General features: G+C 42.7%; 1 protein-coding gene and 1 long non-coding RNA gene across 3 annotated transcripts; both read right to left on the bottom strand.

The window, feature by feature from the left end:
* Positions 1-75: 75 nt before the first annotated feature.
* Positions 76-26,386, bottom strand: kat6b (K(lysine) acetyltransferase 6B). 2 transcript variants are annotated; one of them, XM_015035850.1, is made up of 16 exons: positions 25,168-26,386; positions 18,884-18,992; positions 16,689-16,804; positions 16,409-16,490; positions 15,770-15,899; positions 13,770-14,698; positions 10,937-11,058; positions 10,055-10,167; positions 9,808-9,949; positions 9,487-9,648; positions 8,998-9,091; positions 6,806-7,037; positions 6,378-6,537; positions 5,406-5,660; positions 3,662-3,971; positions 76-2,993 (listed from the first exon to the last, which is right to left on the bottom strand). In XM_015035850.1, exons 1-16 carry the CDS (start codon positions 25,783-25,785, stop codon positions 226-228), a joined length of 6,342 nt encoding a protein of 2,113 aa, XP_014891336.1. In that variant the 5' UTR covers positions 25,786-26,386; the 3' UTR covers positions 76-225. The 2 variants fall into 2 exon arrangements, with proteins under 2 accessions (XP_014891336.1, XP_014891337.1); XM_015035851.1 differs by having other exon boundaries at positions 14,643-14,698; positions 25,168-26,382.
* LOC106949540 (uncharacterized) lies at positions 19,968-25,152 on the bottom strand. The gene is made up of 2 exons (XR_001425402.1): positions 20,478-25,152; positions 19,968-20,174 (listed from the first exon to the last, which is right to left on the bottom strand). It is a non-coding gene; the product is annotated as an uncharacterized LOC106949540 (long non-coding RNA).
* Positions 26,387-26,425: the final 39 nt, after the last annotated feature.

The following is a 26,425-nucleotide window of genomic DNA, read 5'->3' on the forward strand; positions in this document are numbered from 1 at the left end:
CCCCCCCGGTTAAAATTTTTTCTTTTCTTTACAATGGTTGGGTGTTTTTTTTTTTTTTTTTTTTTTTTTTTTTTGAAAGTAACAAACATAAGTAAAAAGAAAAAGAAAGACACCACAAACAAAAAAACAAAACAAAAAAAACGAACAAGAAAGCAAGGCCTAATCAGTGCATCTTTAAAAACAGCCAAATGCACAGGAGAAGAAGCAGCTCTGTCCTGCGGAGAGTTACCGCCTGATTAAGGGACCTTTCAGGGACTGCTTGGACATGCCCGTGTTCATGTAACCATGGTGACCAGCTGGAGGGTACACCATGTTGCCATGTGGCGGAGCCTGCATGGACTGCTGGGGGTATGGCTGCGTTCCCATCATGCCCATCTGCATAGAGTACTGGGGTGACTGGTTCATATAGGCGTGGTTGCCATGGTAGCCAGTGTTCATCATTGGCTGGCTCATGCCGTAGCCGTTCATGGCGTTGAGGGAGGGCATGTTCATCGAGTTGACATTGTACCCCGGCGCCGGCATGATGTTCATGCTCATGTTCATGCGCGGCATGGCGGCCAGGGTCCTGGACGGCGCCTGCATGGCGACGGCCTGCGGCGGTCGGGCGTACATCTGCTGCTGGTGGTTGTGGGACAGCGGCGCCGACTTGGAGCGTGCCGAGACGTGGCCCTTCGACGGCATGTGGGCCACGCGCTGCGAGCGGGAGATGCCCATGTTGGGCTGCAGCATCATAGATGATGGGGAGCTCAGATTTGGGGGCGGGGTCATGGTGGCCTGCACCTGCGGGTTGGGGACTCTGTGGGGATTCTGGGGTAAGGATACCAAGCTGGAGTGCTGTGATGACAGTGAAGGATTGTTTGCGTACGATGTGATGGGGTGTGGGGCTGCGTGGTTGAACGGATTGGAGTGTGGGTGGTCGATGAACGTGTTGGTGAACTGCTGCAGCTTGGCCAGGCTGAGGCCCGACGACTGGGGGTAATGCCCACTGCCATACTCCCCCTGAGGGTTGATTCTCTCATAGAGGGCAAAGTTGGGGTTGCCAGACTCGGGGATGTCCGCCAGCTGCATGGTGGTGGTGAAGTTGGGGGGGATGGAGCACTGGGCCATGGGAGGCGGCTGCTGCTGGCTGTGGAGGCCGTGCTGAGCGTGCTGATTGTGCTGGCTGAGCTGATTGTGCTGCGGGTGGTGATTGTGGTGGTGGCTGTGCTGGCTGTGTTGACTGAGCTGATTGTGTGGGGCGTGCTGATTGTGTTGGCTGTGCTGATTGTGTGGCGGGACATGCCTGCTGTGTTGACTGTGTTGGCTGCGCTGGCCGTGTTGGCTATGCTGGTTGTGCTGGGAGTTACTGGGGGGCCTCTCCACCACCACGCAGCCCTGTGGCGACTTGACGCCGCAGTGTGGCGGCGAGCTCAGGCTATTCTGCTGAATCATCCCGCAACCGCCAGGGTTGACGGCTGCCATTTGCTGGCTCACGGCGCAGCTGCTAGGGGGGATGGTGCCGTATGAGCAGCTGTTCTGGGAGGGGCCCGCGCCGCATATGCTGCCCCCCATGGTGGAGTCATAGCTGCTGGGATTTTCGTAATTCTCCGTGGTGCTCTCGATGCTACCTAGGTCGCTGAATCCGCTGTCCACAACCTGCTGCGAGTGATCTGACACCGATGGCACATCCATCATGGGGCTGGTCTCCATGTTGTGAAGCGAGGGCACCGATATGGCGCTGTGGTCTGGGCTTATCTGTGTGTAGCCACTCTCCAGGATGGAGACAGCCGGGCTGCTGACGGAGCGTACAGACTGGCTGGGATGGGACTGCGCGGAAGAGAGGGGGCTGCTGTGGTCCGACTGAGGGCAGTCGTCCAGTGGAGTGAGCTGCGGGCTTTGCGCCATGTGGGCGAAGGTCTGCAGATTCCTGCAGGGTTCCTGGCTCTCAGCACAGTTCTGGAACACCGTCTCTCCCTCGCTTTCCTGCGTCAGCGACTTAACAGCTTGGACCGTCTCTGAGTCAAACTCTGTGCAGACGGGGGGATCCTCTCTCAGCACGGGGCTGAGCGCGGACCTTCCTACGGGTGGAAGAGGTGGGTGGTTTGGACCAGGGCTGGGTGCGCTTTCCTCCTCAGATTCAGAGTCTGCTGGGTTATCAGAGTCTAGTGGAGCTATGGAAGCGACCGCTGCTGCTGCTGGAGGTGAAGTTTCAGCCGTAGTTTCTGGCGTTGCATCCTGCAGTTTTTCTCCAGCACTAACCGGTACCTCTTCGCAGCAGGATTCTTTGGAAACCTGCTGACTTAGTTCAGAGCTGTCGTCTTCTTTTGGATCTAAAAAAGCTTGAGTCACATTTGGTGCGTCTTTCGAACTTTGCTCTGATTCTTCTGTGCCGCCCTCAGGCGCCGCCTTCTTGCTGTGACGTTCATCTTCATCATCAGCATTCTGATCCTCTATCCGAGCTCTCTGCTCCTCCTCGTAACTTTCTTCGTTGCCGTTTTCTGGTGATTGAGCCCTCTCAGAACTGTCCTCCATATCTTTAGCTGGAGAGTCCGGATCATGCCCGCTATCCTGCTTATCGTCCCCTGGAGGTTCCGGTGAGTCAGTTCTGTCCTCAGGCTGCGGGGAGGGAGCCTCAACAGAAAGAGCAGGCGAACACGCTGGCGAAGCAACTGGTGACCCTTCAGGGGAGCTTGAAGTCTGGGAGCCATGATCAGCAGGACTTGGGGGCTCTGAGTGGAGCCCCTCCTGCATTACATCTGGACTATCCAAGGATCCTCCTGCTTTTGTTTCCTCGTCGCCGCTGAATGACTCCTGGTCTGGTATGTGTTTTGTTTCCTCAGTGCGAATGTGGTGCTGCTCTGCCTCAAGGGGTGTTTCTGGTGGCGTGTAGAGGTTCAGCTTGAAGCTGTTCTTGAGCCTCCATTTAGGAGGGCCGCGTTTGACCCCCTTGGGCCAGCCTTTCTTCCGTTTCACTGGACGGGGTCTGCTGGATCTCTTTGAAACCAGTTCAGGTCCTGCAAATTAAAAAATAAACACATCAAAGACATCCCATCTCTGAATTCCATCCAGGCAGAATAAGATGTTTAATGTGGAGATGGAGACAATTTTGTTGGAAACTTTTGTCAATAAGTTTTCAAATTTCTTTATCTTCCATTGCAATAGCTTAATCCAGGGTTTTAGCAGGTTTTCCCAACTCAAATCTAAGACTTTTTAAGACCTTTATGAATGGAATGTAAGACCTATATCTCCATAGAAATGTAAAAATTTTGTCTATCCAACTGGCAAGAAACTTGCAAAAAAAGCTAGCTATGGTTAACAAGGGTATATTAGCAGTGAGTTAACAGTAGCCTCAAAAGTCTTGAGTCACAGAACACAATGTGTGATTCAAACTTTTGCCCAAAAGAAAAGTACCTTGAAAAAAAAAAAAAAAAAAAAAAAAAACTACACAAAATATACGAGAATAAATAGCCCTGCCACAACAAAACTGAAGAACTGTGGTTAACATATTAAAGGCCAGCTTTTAAAAATTCATTTAAGACCTTAATTTTAGGTACATGCATGAATTTAAGACATTTTAAAGACTTTTTCTCAAACTACAAAAATCTGAAATTTTAACCTCTGACAGATCGCCAGCAAAATTGTCCACATTTGTAAAGAATGATTTTTAAGTAGATGCAAATACCTTCATTCCAGCGCTCAAGATTGTCTTTGCGTGTATTTTTTTCAAGCCTTGGACGGCCTCTTCGCCGTTTCATTGGTAAAGCTGATATCTTGTACTTTTGCATCTCTTCCTCCTCCTCGTCATCATCGTCTTCATCATCCTCCATCTCTCCCATCCTGGAGGTGTGCTCCAACCGGGGCATTGGACGCTCATCCTCCGAGTTGTCAAACGGTTCGTTCAGTACCTCTGTCGTCTCAGAGATTGTTTCTGTCGTTACGCTGCTGTTGATTCGCTTCCTTTTACGCCCTCGCTTCTTAAGAACCGCTGAGCTCTGAAGGATAAACAAACCAAACATCATAAATATAAAAGCTGAGTGAAATAGTTTTATTCCAATTGGAGCTAAAATTAGCCTGAGCTCCCAGACTAAATGTTGAAGTAGAAGAACTGAACAGAGATCTGTAAAATTCTCAAAGCTTGAGATATTGTTTTATCACCCAACTCTGCTTGTTGCTAACCGGTTTTGCTTGTTTGTTCGCTAATCTTCTCTACCGAACACCGGAGGCTTTTACTACAGGTGGATTTATACAGAAATTAAGTTACACAAGTGGGATCTATTTATTGAACCGGATTTTACGTATGGTTATCGGAATAAGATATACTGAAAACAAATCCACATCATACTTTAAAACTTCATTTTCATTCTGCTTCACAGTTATGCACTACTTTATGTTGGTCTATAACATAAAATTCAATTAAAATACATTTACATGTGTGGGTTTAATGTGGGAAAATATAAGTAGATGTCCAGGGGTTTAAATTTATTTTGAAAGGTAATTTAACAAAAATCTTCAGCTGTATTTAAGATTGTGTGATTAAAGTCACTGCAACTGCAGTTTTTCCAAATATTGTATTTTTAGAAGAATAATGAAAAGTCACCAAATGTAATATAAAGCAGACATTAAAAGCATTACAATGGCATTAATAGCTCTAGAGAAAATAGTTCTATTTGTGAGAGTTATTGCAAGTCCAGCTCCTATTCTTTAATTTCCAAGCATGCCACTGAAAAATCTGGGGCCACAGAGCAATTTCCTTTCACCCTTCCCCTTACTCTGCAAAAAAAACAGTGTTGCACTATCCCATTAGAAATGTTGAATAAAGGGCTAAGAATGACAGTTGAGGAGTGAAATAAGATCCAGCGTGAAAAGCAATGCAGCACAGTGTGGAAAACCACAAATGAGAAAGTCAAGAGTAAGCAGACCACAGTCTATATTTTACATTCTTCAGTTGTTTCCCACTGACTTGCCTGCGACTCTTCTTCAAAACCCCTTTCACAAGCAGAATGTGAAATCAATACTGTAACTAAGGCACTAAATAAACTCAGCCGGCCAGTATCGGGGCATTTTCTGGTTCGGTGTAATATTATCTGTAGCACAAGGGGGCAGTGCCTTATAGAAAGAACAGATGTGAGGAGCAACAGAAGAGGGCGGTAAATTAACCATGACCGCTGACAATAGAACAAGGTTTAGCCTGCAAAGTCTCGACACCAGCAGTGAAAACACAATCCATTATCTACTGCTGCAGGCACACAGGGGACGCTGCAGAAGACAGGATGGAGCTACTGGAGCCTGAGCACACTTTATGAGTGATTATTAAAACTTATATCACATGCAAGTAAACAAGATGCTCTTTAATGAGGGGAAATGCCTCGCTAAAGACTCATCAACGTGGTAATCACATGGAGGACAGATCAAACAGTAAAAGTCACCTTTCTCTTGGCTGAAAGCAATTCGTGAGCTTTTGTCAGGATGGGTGGAGAGCCATCGGAGTCGTCGTCGGCGTCACTCATGACCTCCGGTCGGGGGACGCGCCTGGACCACGGAGGGGCCGGCCGGCGCTCGTAGGTCCTGTAGGGAATCTTGCAGTGGACCTTGGTGAGAGGTTGCCTGCTTCCGTGAGTCATCATGTAGCTCTCCCTCTCTTCCTTCTCCCAGCAGCTGGCCTGTTCCTTCAGCCGCTCGGCCTGGTAATTAAACGGACAAGATGCATTATCTCTGGGAAAGGAGCGTGCACGGATAAAGAAAAAGAGAAAGAAAAACATCTGAGCAACGAGGCTAATGGGAAAACAAGAGATTTGAATTAACATCATGACAAATGAATCATTGCAGGTTTCTTCCAGATAATATGAGCAGCATCCTGATTGGATGTCTGCCCGTCAGGATGAAAACATTTCCGTAAAGCAACCGTAGAGAGATTGCATTTCATGGTTTATTCAGTACTATCAATTATATGATGATTTAGGGGTAATTTTGCACAACATTAGATGCCTGCTGAAAGTCAAAGTGAATTTCTCATTATTGGCCTCAATTTAAACTCCTCAGCCAATCTAACATACATCTGCTAAAAGCATTTCAGGTACGTGGAGACAAATAACTACCGGGATAGCTCAATAAAATGTTAATTTACTTTAGTATGATTCTGTTCAAAAGTGAAAAACCTATTGCATAAATTCATTACACACTGTCAATAATATAGATGGAAAGTTGAGTGGAAGGAAGAAATGAGTTAGAAAAAGATGCAAAGGACATGAACCATAACTGTCAAGATGTGAAATTTGACAATATGTAAATAATCATCAAATTTCCCTTTCTGAACCGATTTCATAAACTATATTTTTTGATGACATTCCGACTTTTTGAGGTGTACATGCATTTTGTTGCTCTCAAGCGCAGAAACCTACATCCATCTCTGCCTCCCTTTCTTCCTCAGACAGGACAGCGTTCAGAGTGGTGGAGGGAGTCCAGCGCAGGGCGTCCGGGTCCACCTCATTCTTGCGCGGGTTAGCCCTCAGCCTCTCCATGTGCCTCTGAATCAGCTGCTCTCTTCTGACCAACACAGTCCTACAACACAGAGGAGCAGAGCGCATGAATTAGGAGTCAGAGTGGAGAGAGAAGCGAGGCGGGGGGGGATGTGCAGTTAAACACAAGCACAAAGACAAGCTCTTCGGGACCGCAGGTGCTCCATGTCCTTGGGGGTACTTAACCTGACTTACTTCTGTCAATATTCAGCAGCATTAATGGATATGCTGTTAAAAATACTCCCTGGCCTGGATAAGTCAGACGGCATGAAGAAGCGGCAACTGAAGGAGAGAGTGGCTGTGAAACTGACCTGCCGTCCCGTCTGTCAATCATGCCAAGCTGCTGGAGAGTGGCGGCGATGTCATGTGGACACATCCCAGTGGCCCTGCTGATTCCTTTAACGCTGATGTGTTTATCTGGGTGCTTATAAAGGTGCTCCAGCATGACACTTTTCCAATATGCCAGGTAGGATAAGCGACCCAGTTCTGACAGCGGCTTCTCTGGGGAGCCAGCTTGTCCTTCTTGTCTGGTGAGGAGGTAACCTAAAAAGACACGAATCAAACACACACAAGGAAAAAAAATGCTTTAGTCAAGCTAAACAGTGCCGCTGGGTTGTTTCCTTACATATTCAATGAGGTCAGAATGTGACAAAGAAGGCATCGTTTTATGTCGTCAGCCACGGCTAGCGAGCTACGATGGAGGCTGATAAAGGAATGGTGCAATGCAAAAGTTTTGTTGACTTACAAGCCCAAATTTAAGTGAATTTTAACAGGATTTTATTTGATATACCAAATAAAGTCAAATATAACTGTAAAGCTGAAAGAAAATAAATTTTTAAAAAAAATCTGAAAAGTGTGGCATGCTTTTACATTCCACCCCCCCCCCCCCCCCCACCAACACCCTTAAAATAAAATCTAATGCCACCATTTAAGTAGGCAGAGCTAAGTGGTGTCAAAATAAAACAAGATCCTTGCCTAATTGTACGCCAAGGAAAGGCCTGGAGTGTGGTGACTGAGTGAAAACAATGTATCGTTTACATATGAGGTTGTAATTATGCATTTGTGACATGTGAATACTGCTTTAGTCTTTTTCTTTATATCATTAGAAATTAGAAGTTAGTTCATTGGGCTTTGGAGGTGTGTAACTAGAAGGTTGCTTTTGAGACTTGTGAAGTAATTACCATATTAAATTCACAATTATGCACTATTGTGTTCCATCACATGCAATCCAAATGAAATATCTAAACGTTTCTGGTTGTAACGCAGCAAAATGCGGAAAAAGCTTACGGGATGCGAGTTCTTTAGCCTGGCACTATAAAGGAGCCAAACGGAGAAGCAACTGAATGTCATTGCTCACATGACTGTGCTAAGGACAGATAATGAACAAGAAAAAAGCTAATATGTATGCGAGTGTAATTAGTTTCATGACCGCCCTGTAAAGGGTCATCCATTACGAGAGACATGAAATTAATTAATGCCTTTTAACGGCACCCACTTCTGAGAGCCAAACAAGCACATCTAATGGCAGAACAGTGGACATATAACAATATTTCACTGATTGTGGCAATATTTATAACTAAAGCTAATATAATGAGCCTGTGATTGCAATGAATATAGCAATGAAATTAAACGAGAAAAACATTTCCTGCTCTTTTCTGTTCCGAGTTCAAAGGGAATATTTTCCTAGCAAACGCGTATTTTTGGAGCTACCTGTGAAAATGTGTTCCTCCAAAACAATCCAATATAACAGAAAATCTTAATCTAAACAACTTCCAGCACCAAAGCTACATTTTCCAATAAAGCCTTCAAAGAGCTCAGAACTCAGCTGCGTTCAATCTCCCTTAATCCCCGTCTTTGTTATCTGCTCACTCTCAATATCACAGATCCTCTTGCATCTCTGTCTCAATGGCTCCCAAAAGTGAACAGGAAATCAAATGCTCCATTACCGCCCTCCCTCCCGTGCGCTCTCCTCCCGTTTCCCCCCCATACACATTTCTTACACAAACAAAGTCAACAATTCTTGAATTTTTTTTATTTTTTATTTAAAAATGCCTATACGGACAAAAAAAACCTGCCAGGCTAAACACAGAAATCCACTCAAGGCAGCAACTGTTTTCTTAAGTGGACCGCAGAGCTATAAATATTGTATGTGCTGCATTTACTACCACTCAAACATAAAAGCAGCATCTACACCTCGTCACAAGTCAACAAGAGAGAATTGGGGGCTGTTATTTTGTATAGAAATAGCCGTTTAGGTGAAAACACTACTAGGGATCGAATAACACAAGCAGCCATAATATTGTTTTTCGCTCCTAATCATGTGTGATTGCCTAAGCACTGCACATGAATGCTCTTGATTAGACCCTTTCAAAGCCTTAACAAAATAACAGCACCTTGCCACAAGCTGCAAATCTCCCTTTTAATCTAAAATTATTTGCAAAGACCAATAAAATAGGTGAAATTGTGTTTCTGGTGGTCCAAAAACAAGCATTAAAGAACTTACTGAAATCAATGAGGAACCTTCCAAATCCTTGCCTTTGGTACTGAGGCATAATCATTATGCAGGAGACATTGTACTTCTGCTGGCAAAGCTTTTCCTGAGGGAAGGAGAAACAGATCAAGTATGTCAGAGCTCTGCTGAAGCTGGCAATTTACTGCACCTGCCACTGTCCTTGTCTTTACACACAAAACACACACTAACACACATAATTGCTTTCAATTTAAGAGCACGGCTGAGTGAGAAATTAGGTACGCAACTGATGATTATCAGTAAATCAGCTTGATGAGAGAATCTGTTATTTAGCTAGTCAGAGTTGTTCGGCAAAGCCAACATTATTAGAAATATACTTCAAATCCTCCCCAAATCAGTTTAAAAAATTAATTTCCATGCTGGAAAAGCAGACTTATTGCACTGAGGTCTTTTTGTAATCGTTTAAAAAAAATGAAGTGCCGTAATCCGTAGTTTCCCATAAAATCACCCTGTAATCCATACCTTGGAGAAATAGCCCACAAGATGACAGCCTTTCTCATCATTCTTCGTAAGTATGTAGAAGAGGAAAGGCTCCACATCATAATACAAGGTCTTGTGATCCAGGAAAAGCTTGGCTAACAGGCAGAGGTTTTGGCAGAAGAGTTTGCTGACATTTCCATCAACCTAAACACGGAAAAACGGAGGAGAGAGAAAAAGAAAGAAAGCAAGGGGACAGTGTTTAAGCAGCTTGTATATTTCCCCCTGCTCATTCCTGACCTCTTTCATTGGTGAAATCTCATGCTGTACACAGTTGTTGCTCTGTTGCCATAAAGGAGAGCTGACCTCAAACACGGAAAGGTTGTCCTTTCTGTAGATTTCGGTGGCGGGAGGGTGAAACCAGCCACACTTCTTTGTGTGTCTCTGGAGAATGTTTTTGCTTCTCATATACTTCAGGCAGAACTCACACAGATAAAGCTTTTGTAATCTGTTGGAGGCAATAGTTAAAGTTAAGTTTAGACTTCTAGTATGAGAGGGATTCACAAGAGAACCAAGAAAAGAAGGAAACTTCTGAGGCAGAAACAAACATCACCTTGAATATTCAGGCGGGTACGGCGACGAGTACCAGGTCTGGATCTCGTACTTCCCGAATTCGATGACAGCGGGACGCCGGACGAAGTCCGTGTTCGTTAGAGAGCCAGTTTTCTATGAGAGATGAAGAAACGCTTAGCGACTCTAATCATTTAAAGTTTCATTGCTTCTTATCATCAGTAAAATGTTATTATATTGAAAGAAATTCAGTTTAAGCTTCCCGTGAGGGAACAACAGATACATCAAGATACATGAGAACAAGATGGGCCTCTTTAACACAGTAAGAGCAATTTTATGGTTGTCAAATCAGTCATTGTGATAGTCTGAGCATGTGCCTGTTTTTCTATCATCCCACTGGGAAATGTTGGATGATAGAAACATTTCCTAGTTGTTTCTATCATCCATACGATCAGATGATCATTTCAGTCAAACCATAACAGATTTTGTTGCATTCACCAATTTAAATAACAACCACAGAAAGCGGAATCATAATTAATTACATGTAACATAGATGTAAATGATGAGTCCGTAGACATTTTTATAAACTTGAAGAGTTTTCCAGAGTCAATTTTTCAAAGTTCTCTGTCCTTTTTAACCCATTTTTAGCCCCTGGGATGTTCAATTTATTTTTGCTTATATTTAAAGTATAGAAACAGTCACTGTAAGTTTCCAGAAAATAGTTCAGAGGTAAAGGTTTGCATACAGTTACGGATGGATGAATAATAGGTGGCTGCAGCTCGCATAAAAAAAAAATGGGATAAGTGATTGTGTGGGTGGGTTAACAGCCTCTCCCTGCTTTATCCCCGTACTTTGCCGACATGTAAAGCCATGCAGAAATCTCAAATCGCAACATTCCCCACACTTTTCTTATCCCACTTCTCACCTGAGCAGCAAGTTCCTGGACACGAGTGAACGTCTTAATGTCTTCCTCCGAGACGTGATCTCTGGACATGGCCGCCAAGTCTGCTTGGGCCTCCTGCTTCACATGCAGCGTGCTGAGGTGGCCTGTCACAGGCACAATAAGAAATCAACACCAACGCATCAAACACCAGCCTGTTTAAAGCAGCCGCAGCTGAATAATCTCATAAATGCATTCTATGCAAATGTTCTTATACTGTGAGCACTGCTGCCGAGTCTCTGAGGAATTTCATAATGTATCATCTTTGCATGTTTGTATTAAAATCCCTAATGTAATGAAGTGAAACTAAATCACTCTAATTGCGTAACCGCTTTCATGTGCTTAGTCATCCACCAAGACAGTTTCCCATGAATTAAGAAGCCGATGCAGTGAGGGGAGCGAGTGTCGACATGAAAAGCAACTGATGTTGGAAAGCAGGCAGTAATTTTATGAAAGACATCAACAACATGACTTAACCACCAAAACAAAAACCCATTAGGAGTGGAAGTGAAGTGTCATCAGCATATTTATGGATATACAGTACCTTGCACATGCATTTATACTCTGAACGTCTTGGCATGTTTATGAAGTTACAACCACAAACTTAAACGTTTCTAATATGATTTCAGTGACATACCAGCACAAAATAGTGCATAATTGCAAGCAGGAATGAAAAGGGTGCATGGCTCTCACACCCTTTTACAAGTAAGATTCAAAAACATGTTGACAATTGTGGCATGCATTTGTATTTACCACCACTCTAATCTGATAATGTCATGAATTGAATCCAGTTGAACCATTTGCCTTCAAATGTTCCCAAATTAGCCTTATTCAGCCTCGTATCTGGAAATGGAAAGAGTATACCAAACTGCATTTTTACTACCCAAACTGACTGAGTGGGCAAAGTGAGAATTAATCAGAGAAGCAGCCAAGAGGTCCATGGTAACTCTGGAGGACTAGGAATCCAATCTGTTGATAGGACATCTATTAGTTGTACTTTCCACAAATCTGTCTTTAATGAAAGAGTGGCAAGAAGAAAATAGTTGTTCAAGGAAAAGTATAACACGTCCAACACTAAAGTGGACTCAAGTGATTTTACTTTTTGACCTTCAGTTGCTTTTCCTCAGTAGAGACAGGAGAGCTGGTCAGAGTTGATAGGCAATCCTGGAAGAAAACCCCTTAGAGGCTGCAAAAGGTTTGCATCCCACCAGGACAACAACCCTAAACACACAGAGCTGAAATAGGATTTAGACTGAGAATCCGTGGTGAGACTTCACAATTTAAGTTCAAAGACCTTACTCTTCTATTTTGGCTTTTCCCTTCAGCACTCTATTTAGTCCTACCCTCACACCAACTAACTTCATGTCTTCTTTCAGCACATCCATAAATTCCTCTTGACCTCCCAACCTGTGGTTCCATCCTCAGCATCCTTCTGCTGATATAAATGTTGTGTCTCCTCTGCACATGTCCAAACCACCTGGCCTCTCTGATTTTATCTCTTAAAACATCTAACTTGAGCTGTCCATCCAATGTACTCAAACTTGATTCTATCCATCCACGTCACTCACAAAGACAACCTCAACATCTTGAGCTCTGAAACCTCCAGTTCTGCCTCCCGACTTTTCCTCACAGGAACTGTTTCGCTCATCTGCAAACATCACAGTCCATGGAGACTCCACTCTAAGCTCAAACTGTCTTCCTGTCCATCACCAAAGCAAACAAGATGGAGCTTAGAGCTGACCTTTGACGAAGTCCCACATCCACCTTGAACTCCTCCGTCACTCCTACAGCACATCTCACTGCTGTCTCACAGCTCTCATACACGTCCTACACCACAGCTGTTCTCAGATGGTCTTGATTTAAACTGACAGAACATGACCTATTTTGCATTTAGTCTGTGGATGTACAAAGCTCTTAGAGACATAACCCAGCTAACATAACCCAGCAGTTGTAATAGTAGCAAAACTTAGTTCTACAAAGTATATATTTAAAGGTGACTACAAATGCACACCAAACATTAAAAAAAAGGGGTGAGAACTAGTCGTCACCTTTAGATTAATGCTTCATATTGCTCCATCACAAAAAAAAAAAACACATAAACCCCAATGACGGTTCAAAGTTTGTGGTTGTACTGTGACAAAATGTGAAAAAACATCCATGGGTATAAACACCTTTGCAAGGCAATATATACTGCTGCTTGTTTGAGCAGGAGCTCAAAACTCCTTCAAGTATGTATATCCTTTAGTTTTTCTTCTGTTATTATTCCTACCAGGACTTCATTCTGGTGGACAGTAAGATGTGAGGGTGAGTGCACTTCTGGGTGTAATCATCGTGTCAGCTCTGAGTCAACTTGGGTGGCTGAATTACTGGGTTGTGTGCGCCTAATGACCACTGGAAGTGAGGCTGAGAAGACACGGTGGGATGAGGAGGAGCGCAATGTGACTACAGGCTCTACTGTGTGGTGATCACAATGTGCGCACTATTGGAGAGGGTCAAGGACAGAGCAAGGAGCGGTATGAGGGAGTTAGTGGGCCATGCACTATGACAAAAAGCCAACGGGCGAGAAGATGGAAGCCATTGAAACTTCGCAGCCAAGTCAAAACGCAACGAAACTGTGTTAATGAACTAAAACTAATTCAAAACAGGAGGAGGATTAGTAGCCTGTTAGAATGTTGAGGGTGACTTCAAAAAGAAAATATTAGCTCTACAACTGCTAGTGTCAAGCTTAACAAAAAAAAAAAAGAAAAAAAAAAAAAAAAAAAAAAAGCTTAAAGATGTGGAGACGCAGGTCTTGACTGGTATTTTGAGCCTTGCTTACCATGATTATTCTCAGGCTTAATTCTTCCATCTGTCAAGTCTCCCTTTTCTGGTGAGGTGGCTCCGTTGTGAGCTCTCACTCTATACTTCAGTCTGCCTAGTGTCCTGTGATTTTTAAGGAAAGGGTTGCATTTGAAATGACTGACCATCTTAAAAGGGGGTCCTCTGAGTCGACCAGACCCTGCAGAGGTGGGGTGGAACCTATTTTTGCTAAACTCGTTCTTTCCAAGGCACTGGGACAAGTCCTGCTTATAGGGCCTGCGCTTAGGTGGTGCGTAGCACGGTAGTCTCTTTTTCCGCGACTGTCCCTGAGTCGTGTAAATATGAGAGAGTCCATCAAAGAGTCCCTTCAGTTGGCTGCTACTGCAGAGACTACCCAGGGAAGGAACACTAGACTGGCTGGAAGAGCTCTGAGGCGAGTTCGCCGAGGTGGAGCTGCTGGTCACCTGCGGGGGGGAGCTAAGTCCTGGTGACGTGGAAGTGGCAGGAAGTGCAGAGGATGTCGGGGTTATCTTATGAGGGGCATCAGCAGCAAAGGCGAACGGTTCTGGACGCTGGGACAGCTTGGGCGTGCCCTTGTCTCTAGAGCTCAACTCTATGGCTACGGCTCGCGAGCGACGGCCCACAGGGGAAGGAGTAAAGAATTTGGAAAGCCCATCAATAAGCCCTTTGGTTTTCTTGTTAACAGTGAGTGTGGCTGGGGTGGAGGTGGGCGTGAGGGAGGGAGTGGTGGTGGTGGGAGGGGAGGGGGTGAATTGGGAGGCGTTGACCGCACAACAAGGCTCTGCGACAGTCAATCTGTCTCTGGCGTCCTTCACAGATGCAGCATGACCAGATGAAGGTGTGGAACAGACGGTAATCTTTTGACCCCTACCAGGTGACCCCCTTCCTCCAAGTGCTACCATGGAGCCATCACCACTGGTTACAGACCTGCAGTGACAAGAAGAAGGAGTCTGTTGTTAGAAGGCAGCAGCATTACTTATTAAGAAATTAGAATATCAATCAAGAGTAAAAAAAAAATAAATAAATAAATCAAATTAATACTAATGAAAACCCAAATTAAGTTTCTCAGAAAATTTGTATATTACATACAAATAGTACACAGAAGAATTACACAGATTCTTCTGAGTCAAATAATCTTTGTAAGCCCCCTGAATGTCTTTGGTGTGCATCATGTTCCTTGTAAAAATACTTGAGATTCTCCATGGGGTTTAGTTTAGGTGAGCTTGCTTGTGGGCTGTGATACCACGTTCATTAAGTATTAGTACTTTTGGCAGTGTGACAAGATCCTAAGTCCTGCTTGGAAACTAAATCAGCATCTCCATAAAGCTTGTCAGCAATGGGAAACATGAAGTGCTCTAAAATTTCCTGGTAGACAGCTGTGCTGACTTTGGACTTGATAAAACACATTGGACCAACACCAGCAGATGTCACGGCTCCCAAAATCATCATTCACTGTGGAAACTTCACACTGGACTTACAGCAATTTGCATTCTGTGCCTCTCCCCTCTTCCTCCAGACTCTGGGAGCTTGATTTCTAAATTAAATGCAGATTTGACTTTCATTTAAAAGTATCTGGACCACTGAGCAACAATTCAGCACTTTTTCTCTTTAACCCAAACTTCGACTTTGTGTCAGATTCATGTGAGACAGCTGTAGTTCAAGTCCTGGATGCATCTGTGTCTAGTGGCTCATAAAGCTCCAACTCCAACCGCAATGCACAGTTTGTGAATCTTTTGAATGAGCTTTGTTTCACAATCTTTTCAAGATGGCGTGTTTTCCTGGACCCTTTTCTAACCGACCTTTTTCTCACACTTAACTTTCTATTAACATGCTGGGGTATAGCAATTTAGGCGGCCAGCTTTATTTCTGGTAGTTTTTATGTCCAAGTTGTATTATTTTAACTGTGTTTTAAGAATAAATGGGCACTGACATTACACTAAATGGAAAATTCATCTGTTGCCTAATAAGACACCATTACTTTAAACAGTTCACACTTACATTCTTTGTTTGAGCTTATTTTTCGGTCGTCCAATCGGCTTTGCATATCGACGCTTGATCTCGTCAGCCTTCCTGTGCAGCAGCTTTTTGCCGTTCTCCTTCGGCCTGCACACTTGGCAGATCCAGGTTCCTGGAGGGCATCCAAGCAGAGAAGTACCATTTTATTTTTGGTAGGGTTCATCAAGCAAGGGGACAAACAGCACATTCATTTCAAACATTTCCTTTAATGCACAGCGCTGGCGAGAATCCCACCAGCTTACAATGACCAATCAATTACTCAGCACAAAGCGAAAATCCATAGGAAAAACATGGGGTCAATTCTCTGGCTGGTGAAATAGACTTCGTGTCAGCTTGTTGAGCTGAGCTATGTGACTTGTATGCACTGCCTGCCAAATACCCAACTACAGTACGTGTGGCATCATTACAAGCCTTGCTGTAGGGTCAGTACTGTAATCCAGAGATAGAAGATCTCCCCAGGGATGCTGGGACAATTTGATATGCATGCAAAGCCCCTAATAAGCCACTGCTGCTTCTTGGTGTGCTGAGTGACAGCCCCAAACGGCCGTCTGTGAAGCAAAGGCTTTGAATTGACAGCAGAAGGGGAGCAAGCAGAGAAGGCAGACAGTGTAAACACCTCACCTTTTGGCATTCTTGAAAGTGGCGGATCACAGCATTCCATGTGAAAGCCCCGATCGCACGAATCGCAGAAAAGCATCTCGTCCTGAAAGGGAACAGCAGGTGTGTGTAAGTGACGTCCCAGCTGCATACGTGTAACACCACTGTCATTTAACGTCTTTAGGAGAAATAAGCCCAACTCTGCACACGAGAGGGTTTGCAAATCTTGACAAATCCTCCGAGATCTACCGTCAAGCCATCGGCACTAAAAAGGGTGTATTATAGATGAACACATTATACTCACAGCATTTTTCCCCTGTATTCGACAGGAGCTGCAGGTTTTGCATTCAATGCACTGCCACCGTAATCTCTTTACATTTGAGGTCAGCTCGGGGGAGAACTTTAGACATGATGGATGCCCTTGAGAAACGACAACACATTTTAGTATGACATGCTTCTACCAGCGCAGGCTTGAGTCAACAAGCAACAGCTATCGTTTTCCATCTCTTCACACATTAAAGTTAAACATTAACACCAAAAATCATAAAAACAATGGTGTGCCTGTGTGTCCGCGCCACTCTCTCTCCTCGCCACGACTTCTGCCTAAAAACAGTATGATCAAACATCTGAGCTGCTAATTACAGATAATTTGATCTTAATGAGGCAGAAACAGCAGCAGAGCTCTTTCTAATGGAAGGCGATCCATGAAAGTCATGTAAAAAGCTCGCCATCTCTCTCACGCTGCTCCCTCTCATGGTTGTAAAACAGCTGTTTTACAGTGAGAGCACAATTTGTGTACACTAAAAGTGGTTAATGAAAACCACCTCGACGGCGCTCTGTCAAATTTGAGCTATAAAAATGTCACCAGGAGAACAATTCCTTATGGCGTTTAAAATAATTGTTCAAACATAAATGACTCCTTGGTTGAGGTAATTTTACGGGAACAAAGGACCACTAAAAGGAATACCAACAATCTGCCGTGAGGCAGGAACGGGGCCATAACTGGGACGTTCTACTCCACAACCTGAACCTGGAGAAAAAAATGACTTGTATTGATTTTGGACTTTGACAGTCACCTGGAATAGTTTTACTCCTGCCAGACTTGCAATTCACAAAGTTAGATTTTTTTGTTTTTTTGAATGTTTGGATAAGTCAAGAAAAAAAATGGATTTCCAAATTGCATTCCATGCCACATTGTCTAAATCCATCTGTTTGTTCACCCAATCCAGCAAGACTTCATTAAACACAATAAAGATGGATGAGAAAAAGAAAAAAAAACACAGTCACCATTTATCTGACTTTTAATAAAGGCTATCATTTCATCATCTTAAATGTTAGAGAAAAGTCAAGCAGAGTAAAACAAATTTGCATCTGTAAAAATATATAAATCACACTGAATAAGTTAAAAAAGTTGGCCTTTAGGAAATGGCAGAATGTGCATATTTTGGGGGGAGTTTTATCATGTGTTACATTTGCACTACATGATTTAATTAGACTCTCAGCATCGCCAGAAGCTGCGACTTCTTAGCTCGCACCAAAAGAGTCAATCATCCGTCCGCAATGTAACGCTACACCGATTCTAGATAAAAACCCACCAGTCCATTTAAACACTTACAGTTTCCATAAAGTTGACTCTAGTAAGACAGTTGTATGCTCAGTGACGACAAAAAAAAAAAAAAAACAGGAAAGTTTGCTTACAGGGCAACTTTCTGAATAAATCTTCAAGCAGGATGCTACTTTTTATGAGGCCAACACAATTTTTGCTTCAGTGAGTCGTCAATTATTTCAAATTCACGGGCACAACAATGTCTTCTCTGGTCTGTGTATAATAAATTCTTTTTGCTATAATAAAACTTCAAAACTGAGGCAAGTCTAAAATAATTGCTTCTATGCAGTGTTGGTTGTTTGTATTTGAGGACAACCATGTGTTTGTGTGAAACTGGCTATGCTCTCAGCAGGTCCTTTAAAATGTTTGCTGGACTTTTAAAAAATGTTTCAGCTTTATATAAGTTATGGCATTAAAACAAGTTGAACTTCACTGCAGAGGTCTAAAGCTGTGATGGGAAAATCAGTCAACAGGACAACTTTTACTCTTGCACGCTACAAATCTGGCTTTTATGTAAAAGAGTTGGATGTGATGGCAGCACCATGTTGAGGACATTACTGGTCAGAAACACTATCCACCAAATCTGACTTTGATTGGTTCTAGATATGAAAAGCCCATAAGGATCAAAAAAGTTGTTCTTTAAAGTCTTTTCTTTGATGCTTTTCAAATTTTATTTATTTATTTTTTTTTGGGGGGGGGGATACTTTGAAAATATCCTGTCTTTCACTTTTTATATCACAACTACGACTACCTATCCTGAACATTTTTCCCACCTCTAATCCATCCCAATTCCAATTTTTGTGCTACTTTTTTAACGTCACTTTAGTGTCTGTAACAGAAAGCAATGATTTTGAAAACGTTTGCTCAATGAAGCGTTACAGAAGCCTGCTTACCACTGCTTCCACAGTCTGCACAGGACAGCAGCTCTTCCGGCCGCTTGTCCCGATTTGACTCCTTCGTCCCGAGACAGAAACTGCATATTGGGATGGGGTCGACCCGGAGCTGAGTGGAGAAAAAGAACAGAAAGAAACTATTTAAAACGCATGAATAGGAAGTAGCTATTAGCATGTTTCGGTGCGAACTTTAAGAGATGACTGTAGCATTATCTCTGGTTGAGTCAAAGAGGATAAAACTAGTTTGTGGGTTTAATAAAACAGTGGCAAAAATATCATCTGAAAGCAGAAGCTCAGAAAATGGGGGGGGAAAAAAGAGAGGAGTTCTCACAGACTAGAAATGAATAATAAATGGCTTTCATCCTCAGAGAAATGCTGCGTTTGAGATCCACCTCCTTTTATCCATTACATCTGAATGTGTAAGTGATCTTGGTAATCATAGTTTAAGGGCTTAATCCAATTCTTAAAGCTTGCACTCGAGTCTGAAAGGATTAACCAGCATGTAATCAAATTACCTCAATAATATAACATGCTCTCATTGTTACTGCCGTGATCCACTGTAAATGTTGCAAGTCTCAGAACAAACACTCATTTAAGGGCTTATGGCACAGTTCAGGAGTAAAATATGAGCTCGAGGTTTAAGAGGATTTCTCCCCATTGATCATTCAGAATGAAGGAAGGTAAAGAAAACTTAAGTGTCATAACTTGACACAGGAGCTGTTTAAACGTAACCGATCATATGTGGAAATCAAGATCAAACATAACGGCTCAAGCGGAGCAGCAAACAGACTACTGGGAGGAAGTTCATAATGGAAAATAACACTCTCTGGGTGTGACCATAAATAACCCACCTCATCATCAGTTTACACACTAAGGCCTTACCAACTGACTTCGGCTCTGAATGGCACTCTGGGGATGCCCATAATTAGTTCCTGGTTTCTATGACGCAGATCAGCATCCTGAGTCAAACCAAATTTGCATCTTTCAAATCTACCCCGGTGCTGACCTTGAGCTGGCCTCCACTCAATCACACAGAGGTGGACATTTTATTTGTCATTTCCTTTACGTCAATACACACAAAGTAGGAGGAGCTGGAGCACTTTTATTTTAATCTGTCACACCATCCAAATGATGCCCAGGGGGGTGGGAAGCAGAGGCCGTTTGGTCATTGTTCCTGGCTCCATCAATGTGTTGTTGTAGAGAGGGGAAGCAGTTTACTTCCACGTCGATGATTGCTCTATTTTCCAACCTGCCAGGTCAATATATGGGGCATTAGGTGAACCAGAAGCGACTGGAAAAGAGGAAAGTCCACAAAAATTTGTGACTGCTTGATAAAAATACTTAAAATAAAATTTATTGGACTCAATTGAGTTTTACAGTTATTTTCTGATATTGGCTACGGAAGACCGTTTGGCATTCTTATTACACGATTTCACTCAGTTTGTGGTAAAAAAATACTTAATCAACGGTCGAAAGCAATTCATGCAGCTTTGACAAATGTTTAAAAAAAAAAAAAAAAAAAAACCATATAACTCTAACCAACCGGACATGGGTCGTTCAGCATACCGACACTTTGCGTTTCAATACTGCGAACCTTTTCATCATACCACTTCAATGTTTTGCAATGCTTTTAATGAGTTGTTGGAGAAAGAGCCAGAGCGACTTGAGTTTTTTTCTGGCTTTATCGAGTGCAGATTAATGAAGCATTCCCTTTCTTCCAATTGTTGGTGCCCGCTCCCTGTCAGCTGGCCTAAATAGAGAAACTATACTTTTACTTCATCAACAAGAAAGAGAAACTCAACTCTTTGCAAACACTCCTGCTCATTAAAACAGACCGTCTTGTGGAAACGAAGCAGGATCCTATGACACTGCTTCAAAACAGTTGGCAAGCTACAAGTGATGGGTTTGGAAAGCAGTTGACTGCAGGCTTTATACTGCAGCAGATAGCCCAGCTAACATAAAACATATATTTTAGTAATTCTACAAAGAGTGAAATCGTTCTACTGAAATCATTCTAATCATTGCATAACTCAAGACCACCATACTATGATAATCTCATGTTACCCCATGTCTAAACAACAACATGAGGGGGAAACAACACATGTAAGAACCACATTAGCTACAGCCTCTCTTCCAAAGTAGTAGTCTGGAATAGAACAGAAAATATGTGACTTTTATTAAAAGTTCAAAGTTGATACATTTATGGCCCAAAAATGTTAGTTAGTTGTTATGTGTTCAAAAAGTAGGAAATAGGGAAATCAATTGGCTGATTTTGATCTTTGATTGACTGATTAATTCGTGTTTTATACTTTTGAGTTACAAAAAAATTAGCAAGCAAACTGACAATGTAGTAACATTTCCAAACAGAGGATCATAACAAGCTCTGAGCTATGAAGCCTAACCCAGGAACTAGATTAATTTCCATAAGGATTTCTTTTTTTTTTTTTTTGCTCTAGTGATTATAATCAATAGCAATTTGCAATTTATAAGAGGCTAAAATGCAAAAAATAAACACAGCTGTAGAGATGCTGATGATTTACTTGGGGATTCTAAATTAAGAACATTACAGGAAATTATGCTGCTTCAAAAGAGCAGGCTGTCCTGAGTGAGGGGGTGGGGTCCTATTAGAACACTGCTGGTAGAGCGAGAGGGAGCTCAAGTGGTTGCATAACACAGCAGGGGAAAAAAAAAACAAAAAAAAAAAAAACACTCTCATTCCTTGTCTTTGTTCCTGCCAGAGTCTCTTCAGAATCTAATAAACTCTAAAACCAAGACTGCTCTTTTTTTAACCTCAAAGCATCTCTCATTATCAGCACGCACACACACGCGCTCTCTCGTTGCCCCTTAACAGCTAAGCAGGCAGAAACGTCTCATCCTTTGAAGTAAATGTTAAACCTGAACTGGTGAGGTGATGTCATCAAGGGCCGGGAGCGAGGGGTTGAAATGTTCCAAATGGAAAACAGTGGGGCCCTTCCTGAGAAGAGCCGTCGCAGGACACAGTGTCTCTGCAGCACTTCTCGGTTTCACTTTTGGCCTGACCACAGACAACAGTCACAGTTGTGGCTGCAGTATCAAGGTGTCGCTTCCTGATTATTCACTGCGAAACTGCCGGGGAGTGGGGTGACATCTCTGTTGCCTGATGCAGCTCACCACTTCAGCTGCACAACTTGTGCATAAAGCATGAGACCGCGCTTAATCTCGATAAGCCCCAACACGAGATACGTTAAAAGCCTCTACAACAAAACCAGACGCCTGCACATTGCGCTTAATAGAAGCTGCAAAAAGACAACTGTTTTCCATCAAAAACTACAAATCACATTGCAATTAGCATAAGTGCTGCCATTTCTGGGACGTTTCGCATTGCAAAGGCATCAGAAAACAGAAACACAGGAGGAGGCGAGAACAGCGGTATCGATGCTAACCTGGAAGTTTGTTTGTCAGGTTCTTATTTCCTCCCTCTGGCATGTTTGTTTGCACGAAGCTCATAACAGCTGCATGCAGTCAGAGAGCACTCCGGGTTCCTTACTCAACACATTCTCATGCCCCCTACAAATTACCAATAAAATAGCTGTTCTATTGCAGCTCGTAAGACAAGTCAGTCCCATCCTTTAAGGTCATTAGGATAGGGTTGCATAACCTATGGGAAGACCACTGCAGACTGCCTACCACACACAGTCAGCATGACTTTCTGATTGTCCAAGCTCTCTTGTTATGGAACTAGCAACATGGACGTAAAAGGATGGACTCTAAATGGCATCTAAAAGCCCCAAATATTAAGGCTTTAGTAGTGAAATTCCTACAAAGAAAAAAACTCTATCCAGGATTTAAATTCATTTTGGACAAAAAAAAAACAACTTTACCTTTCACAACCTTGCAGTGCATTTTAAAAGGGAAAGTTCAAGACGTTTGAAGTCAGGTTTTGTTCAAAATAATTCTTCTTCGCTTGTATTTGGGTGGATGACGTCACAAGAGGCACATGAGTCAAGCTGATCAGCAGGTAACAATAAACACCTTTGAAGGGGACATTTGGCTTAAAACAGAAATAAGGAGAAAAGAAATCTGAGCAGCTGTATTATGTGACGTCATGGACGCTTGTTTTTATGAGAGACTTTATCAAATACTAGCAAGACAAATAGAAAGCAATGCCCATCGCATTTCTAAGCAGTGTCTAAATTATTTTTACGTGATTTCGCAGCAGAGGTGGGCCAATTTGGTCCTCAAAGGGACATGTCCTAAAAATTTTAGATGTGCCCCTGCTCCAAACACCTGATTCAAATCATTAAATTAACTCCTAAGCCTGTTTTCAAGTTGTGCAGCTGCTTGCTAATGATCCCCTCATTTAAGTCAGCTGTGCTCAAGCAGGAAAACATCTAAAACCTGCACCACATCATCCCTTGTGGACCAGTTTTGTTCAGATAGCAGCTTTGGTATCCTGCCTTCCATGTATGGCTGCTTTAGTATCTTTAAGTACAAATTCAGATTAGTTAGACCTTGAAGCAAAAGATAAAGGTTGGTTAATACACCAAGACTGAAGTGACCCCTACCACCTTAAAACAATTCACATTCCCCAAAACGCCATGGCAGTTTATGAAGAGTTACTGTCAGTGGTCAACTGGTTCAATCAAGAAAAAGAAGTAGCTTGGTTTCCACAGCCAGAAAACCAGCAAAGATTTGTGAATTTATCAGTTCTAGATTACACAGATCACACTTTTATCTTAATGTAACTTCAAACAACTAGCCCATTATCATCAACTTAATTTATTCACGCCGTTTTAAGCAACATCCTGTAGTTGTGAACATTTCATAAGCAGCTAAACTATAATCAGCACCGGCACTGCTGCAGGAGGCAGTTCAACACTGTGCTTAGACTAGAGGAGGATTCAATAACCTAATTTTTAAAAGACCGGCAGCGTCTAAGAACTGAGTCGAAGATGGCATTTATGCAGCTAGCATTAAATATCAGCTGTAAGGGCTGCTCTATGCGGTGCATTCATCCAATCAAACTCCACGACAAATGCCAGCAGGAAATAGAATGTGAGCTCATGTTTACCAATGCTAATTAACTTTGTATTAATTCTGAAGCTCAGTGGTTTTCTTGCTTTTTTGTCTTCAATTAGGCAGATGAAAATCAAAGCTAACTCAGGAGCTTTAAACATGGCTGTCATCTTTTTTTTAATTGGTTGTTGGTTTCATGACACTAACCTATCCCTTAAAGAGAAAACTTCTTCCTTGCGGTACGGCTCAAAGCAGCAGCGGCTCATGGATTCCAGAGGAAGAGCTTTACTTTTACATGAGGTAGTCATCCCCACTGGTAAGTATACTTTAAATGTTAAGCTCTCAGGTTGATTATTGGTGGTGCACCCACTCTGACCCCCATCTTCTCTTGGAAGTGGGCTGGAGTTGTTCCAGGACGATAAAAGTCAGTCTTGGTCTTGGCCATCTCTCTCACTCAGGGTTTCTGCAGGTTTCACCAATTTCACCACATTTAAGACTTCTTAAGAACTTTTTTTTTAATTTTTTACACAGAATAAATGTAGCATCATATGGGTTGGCAACGGAAGTGATCCAATGGCAAAGATGAACGACGTCCACCCTACTGGCGATAAGTTTGCACTTAACCTTTGACGGAGGCAGAAAAGCAAGCTTGCTAGCCTTTTATTTTAGATGGCTAGTTTATCTCCTCCCTCCATTTCCACTCCAGGAACCAGAACCAATAGTTCCTTCTAACATAGCTGCTAATATACATTTGCTAGCTAGCAAGTGTAAATTAGCAGATAGCTACCAGTAGTCTCAACTGCCATGAGACACACAACACAATAAAGTGACATAAACATTAGCCTGATGGGAAAGTCTCATGACAAAAAAAAAAAAAAACCTACATAGTATATGAGAGATTAAATAGTAATGCCGCAACAAAATTTAAGATCTATGATTCACATATTTAAGGCCAACGTAACTTTTTTAAATTAATTTTTTAGGCCTTGATTTTAGATACTTGAATTTAAGACATTTCAGGATGCACGGACCCTCCTCGCTTTACCCACTTGGACCTACGAATGTGGAGTTGAAACAAAAGATTCCTGTATTGCAGGTAAGATTTTATCTGTCTAAATTTTTTTAACATAACCTCACTTCAAAGACTCACAACTGTCCCTGGCCTTTAGGGATAATGCTCCCTGCATCACTGAAAAATTAATTGTTTAAAAACATTTATTTATTTATTTTTTTAAATTTTATTAGCTTGGAGTAAGTGAGTGAGAGTGCAAAGGTCAAGGTGCATATACCTGCTCGCGCTCATGAGGGAGGAGTGTCACTGATGACAGGACCAAGGGGGAAGCACTTGGACACCTGGGGTTCCTTCCCTCCACACTGCCATGGCTGAGTTTATACCGAGGGCCGTTTTTTAACAGCCTGCCATTGTTGACTGACCGCTTAGCGGCTAGCCGCAACCTTTGACGGAAAGCGGAATTATCAACAACTTCTGACAGATCGTCCTGATTCCTCAGATATCGCTCAATGTTCTTAAGTGAGGAGCCATGGGTATCATCCAGACCCTCGATGGCCCTCCTGAGTATTTTATTCCAATCGATATGGCGCAGATCACTTGAATTCCATATAGATTCCTTTGACGGCAAAGGTGCATTTGCAGGCAATATTGATCCGATTCTTCCAGGGTTTCCTGGGTCCTTGTAGGAGGCGCTTCCTTTATTTGTAACCTTAAGGACAGAGCCATCATGAACACTTAAATCCAACTGCTCAAGGACGATCTTCTTGTCCAGTCCATGCAACGTGGACACCGCATGACAAATTCGCTCCTCAGAAGGCCTCTGCTTTTGCCTCTTAATTTTCTGTATTGCTTCGAGAATCCACTCCGTGTAGAGAGGGTTTGCAAGTTTTACCATGGTTGAACAATAAGCCTCACAGAAACGTGATCCATAAAGATTCCCTCTTTCTGCAGCCGAAAGCAAGGTACATCCACATCCTTAGGTAAAAGGTCAGGAAGTTAGGTTCCACAACAGCATCCAGAAATATGTCCTCAGGGTCCAAGGGTGAGCTTGAGGAAAAGTTGGCACGAGTAAATTCCACACTGGTGTAGGTATCACATGACCTGGAATAGGTCTGTATTAAAATCCGAGATCAAATCTGCAAAGGGAAACAGAAAAACAAATGAATATTGAGACGATTTAATTACTATTCACAATATGTACAATATTCACAGCTATGGCATGTTTGGTATAAATCAGCTTTAAACTGATTGGTGACAAACCAACACAAAGTAGTACATAACAGTTAAATGGTAGAAATTTAAAACGGTGTTCAAAACTTTTTACGTATACAAATCTATAAGTGTGCTTTATTGTGACGGCACTAAATACAATCCAGTGCAATAAACTGGCTTCAGAGGTTTCCTAATTAGTAAGCAGAGTACACCTGATTGTAGCGTAATCTAACAGGTTTCGGATGATTGTTAGAGAACATTAGTGAGCCACAAAACAAGGAACACACCAGACAGGTTAGGTTACGGTGTTTGAGAAGTTCAAA

This window comes from Poecilia latipinna, unplaced genomic scaffold, assembly GCF_001443285.1.
Source record: "Poecilia latipinna isolate Pla-1442-1.1 unplaced genomic scaffold, P_latipinna-1.0 Scaffold349, whole genome shotgun sequence".
Classification (NCBI taxonomy): Eukaryota; Metazoa; Chordata; class Actinopteri; order Cyprinodontiformes; family Poeciliidae; genus Poecilia; species Poecilia latipinna.

Coding starts and splice junctions, on each gene's coding strand:
- kat6b (XM_015035850.1), bottom strand. CDS start 25,785: ATGGTAAAACTTGCAAACCCTCTCTACACGGAGTGGATTCTCGAAGCA. Junction 11,059..13,769: donor TAAGCCTGAGAATAATCATG/GTAAGCAAGGCT, acceptor TGCCTGTGACAG/GCCACCTCAGCACGCTGCAT. Junction 7,038..8,997: donor AAGGTTCCTCATTGATTTCA/GTAAGTTCTTTA, acceptor GTGTCTTTTTAG/GTTACCTCCTCACCAGACAA.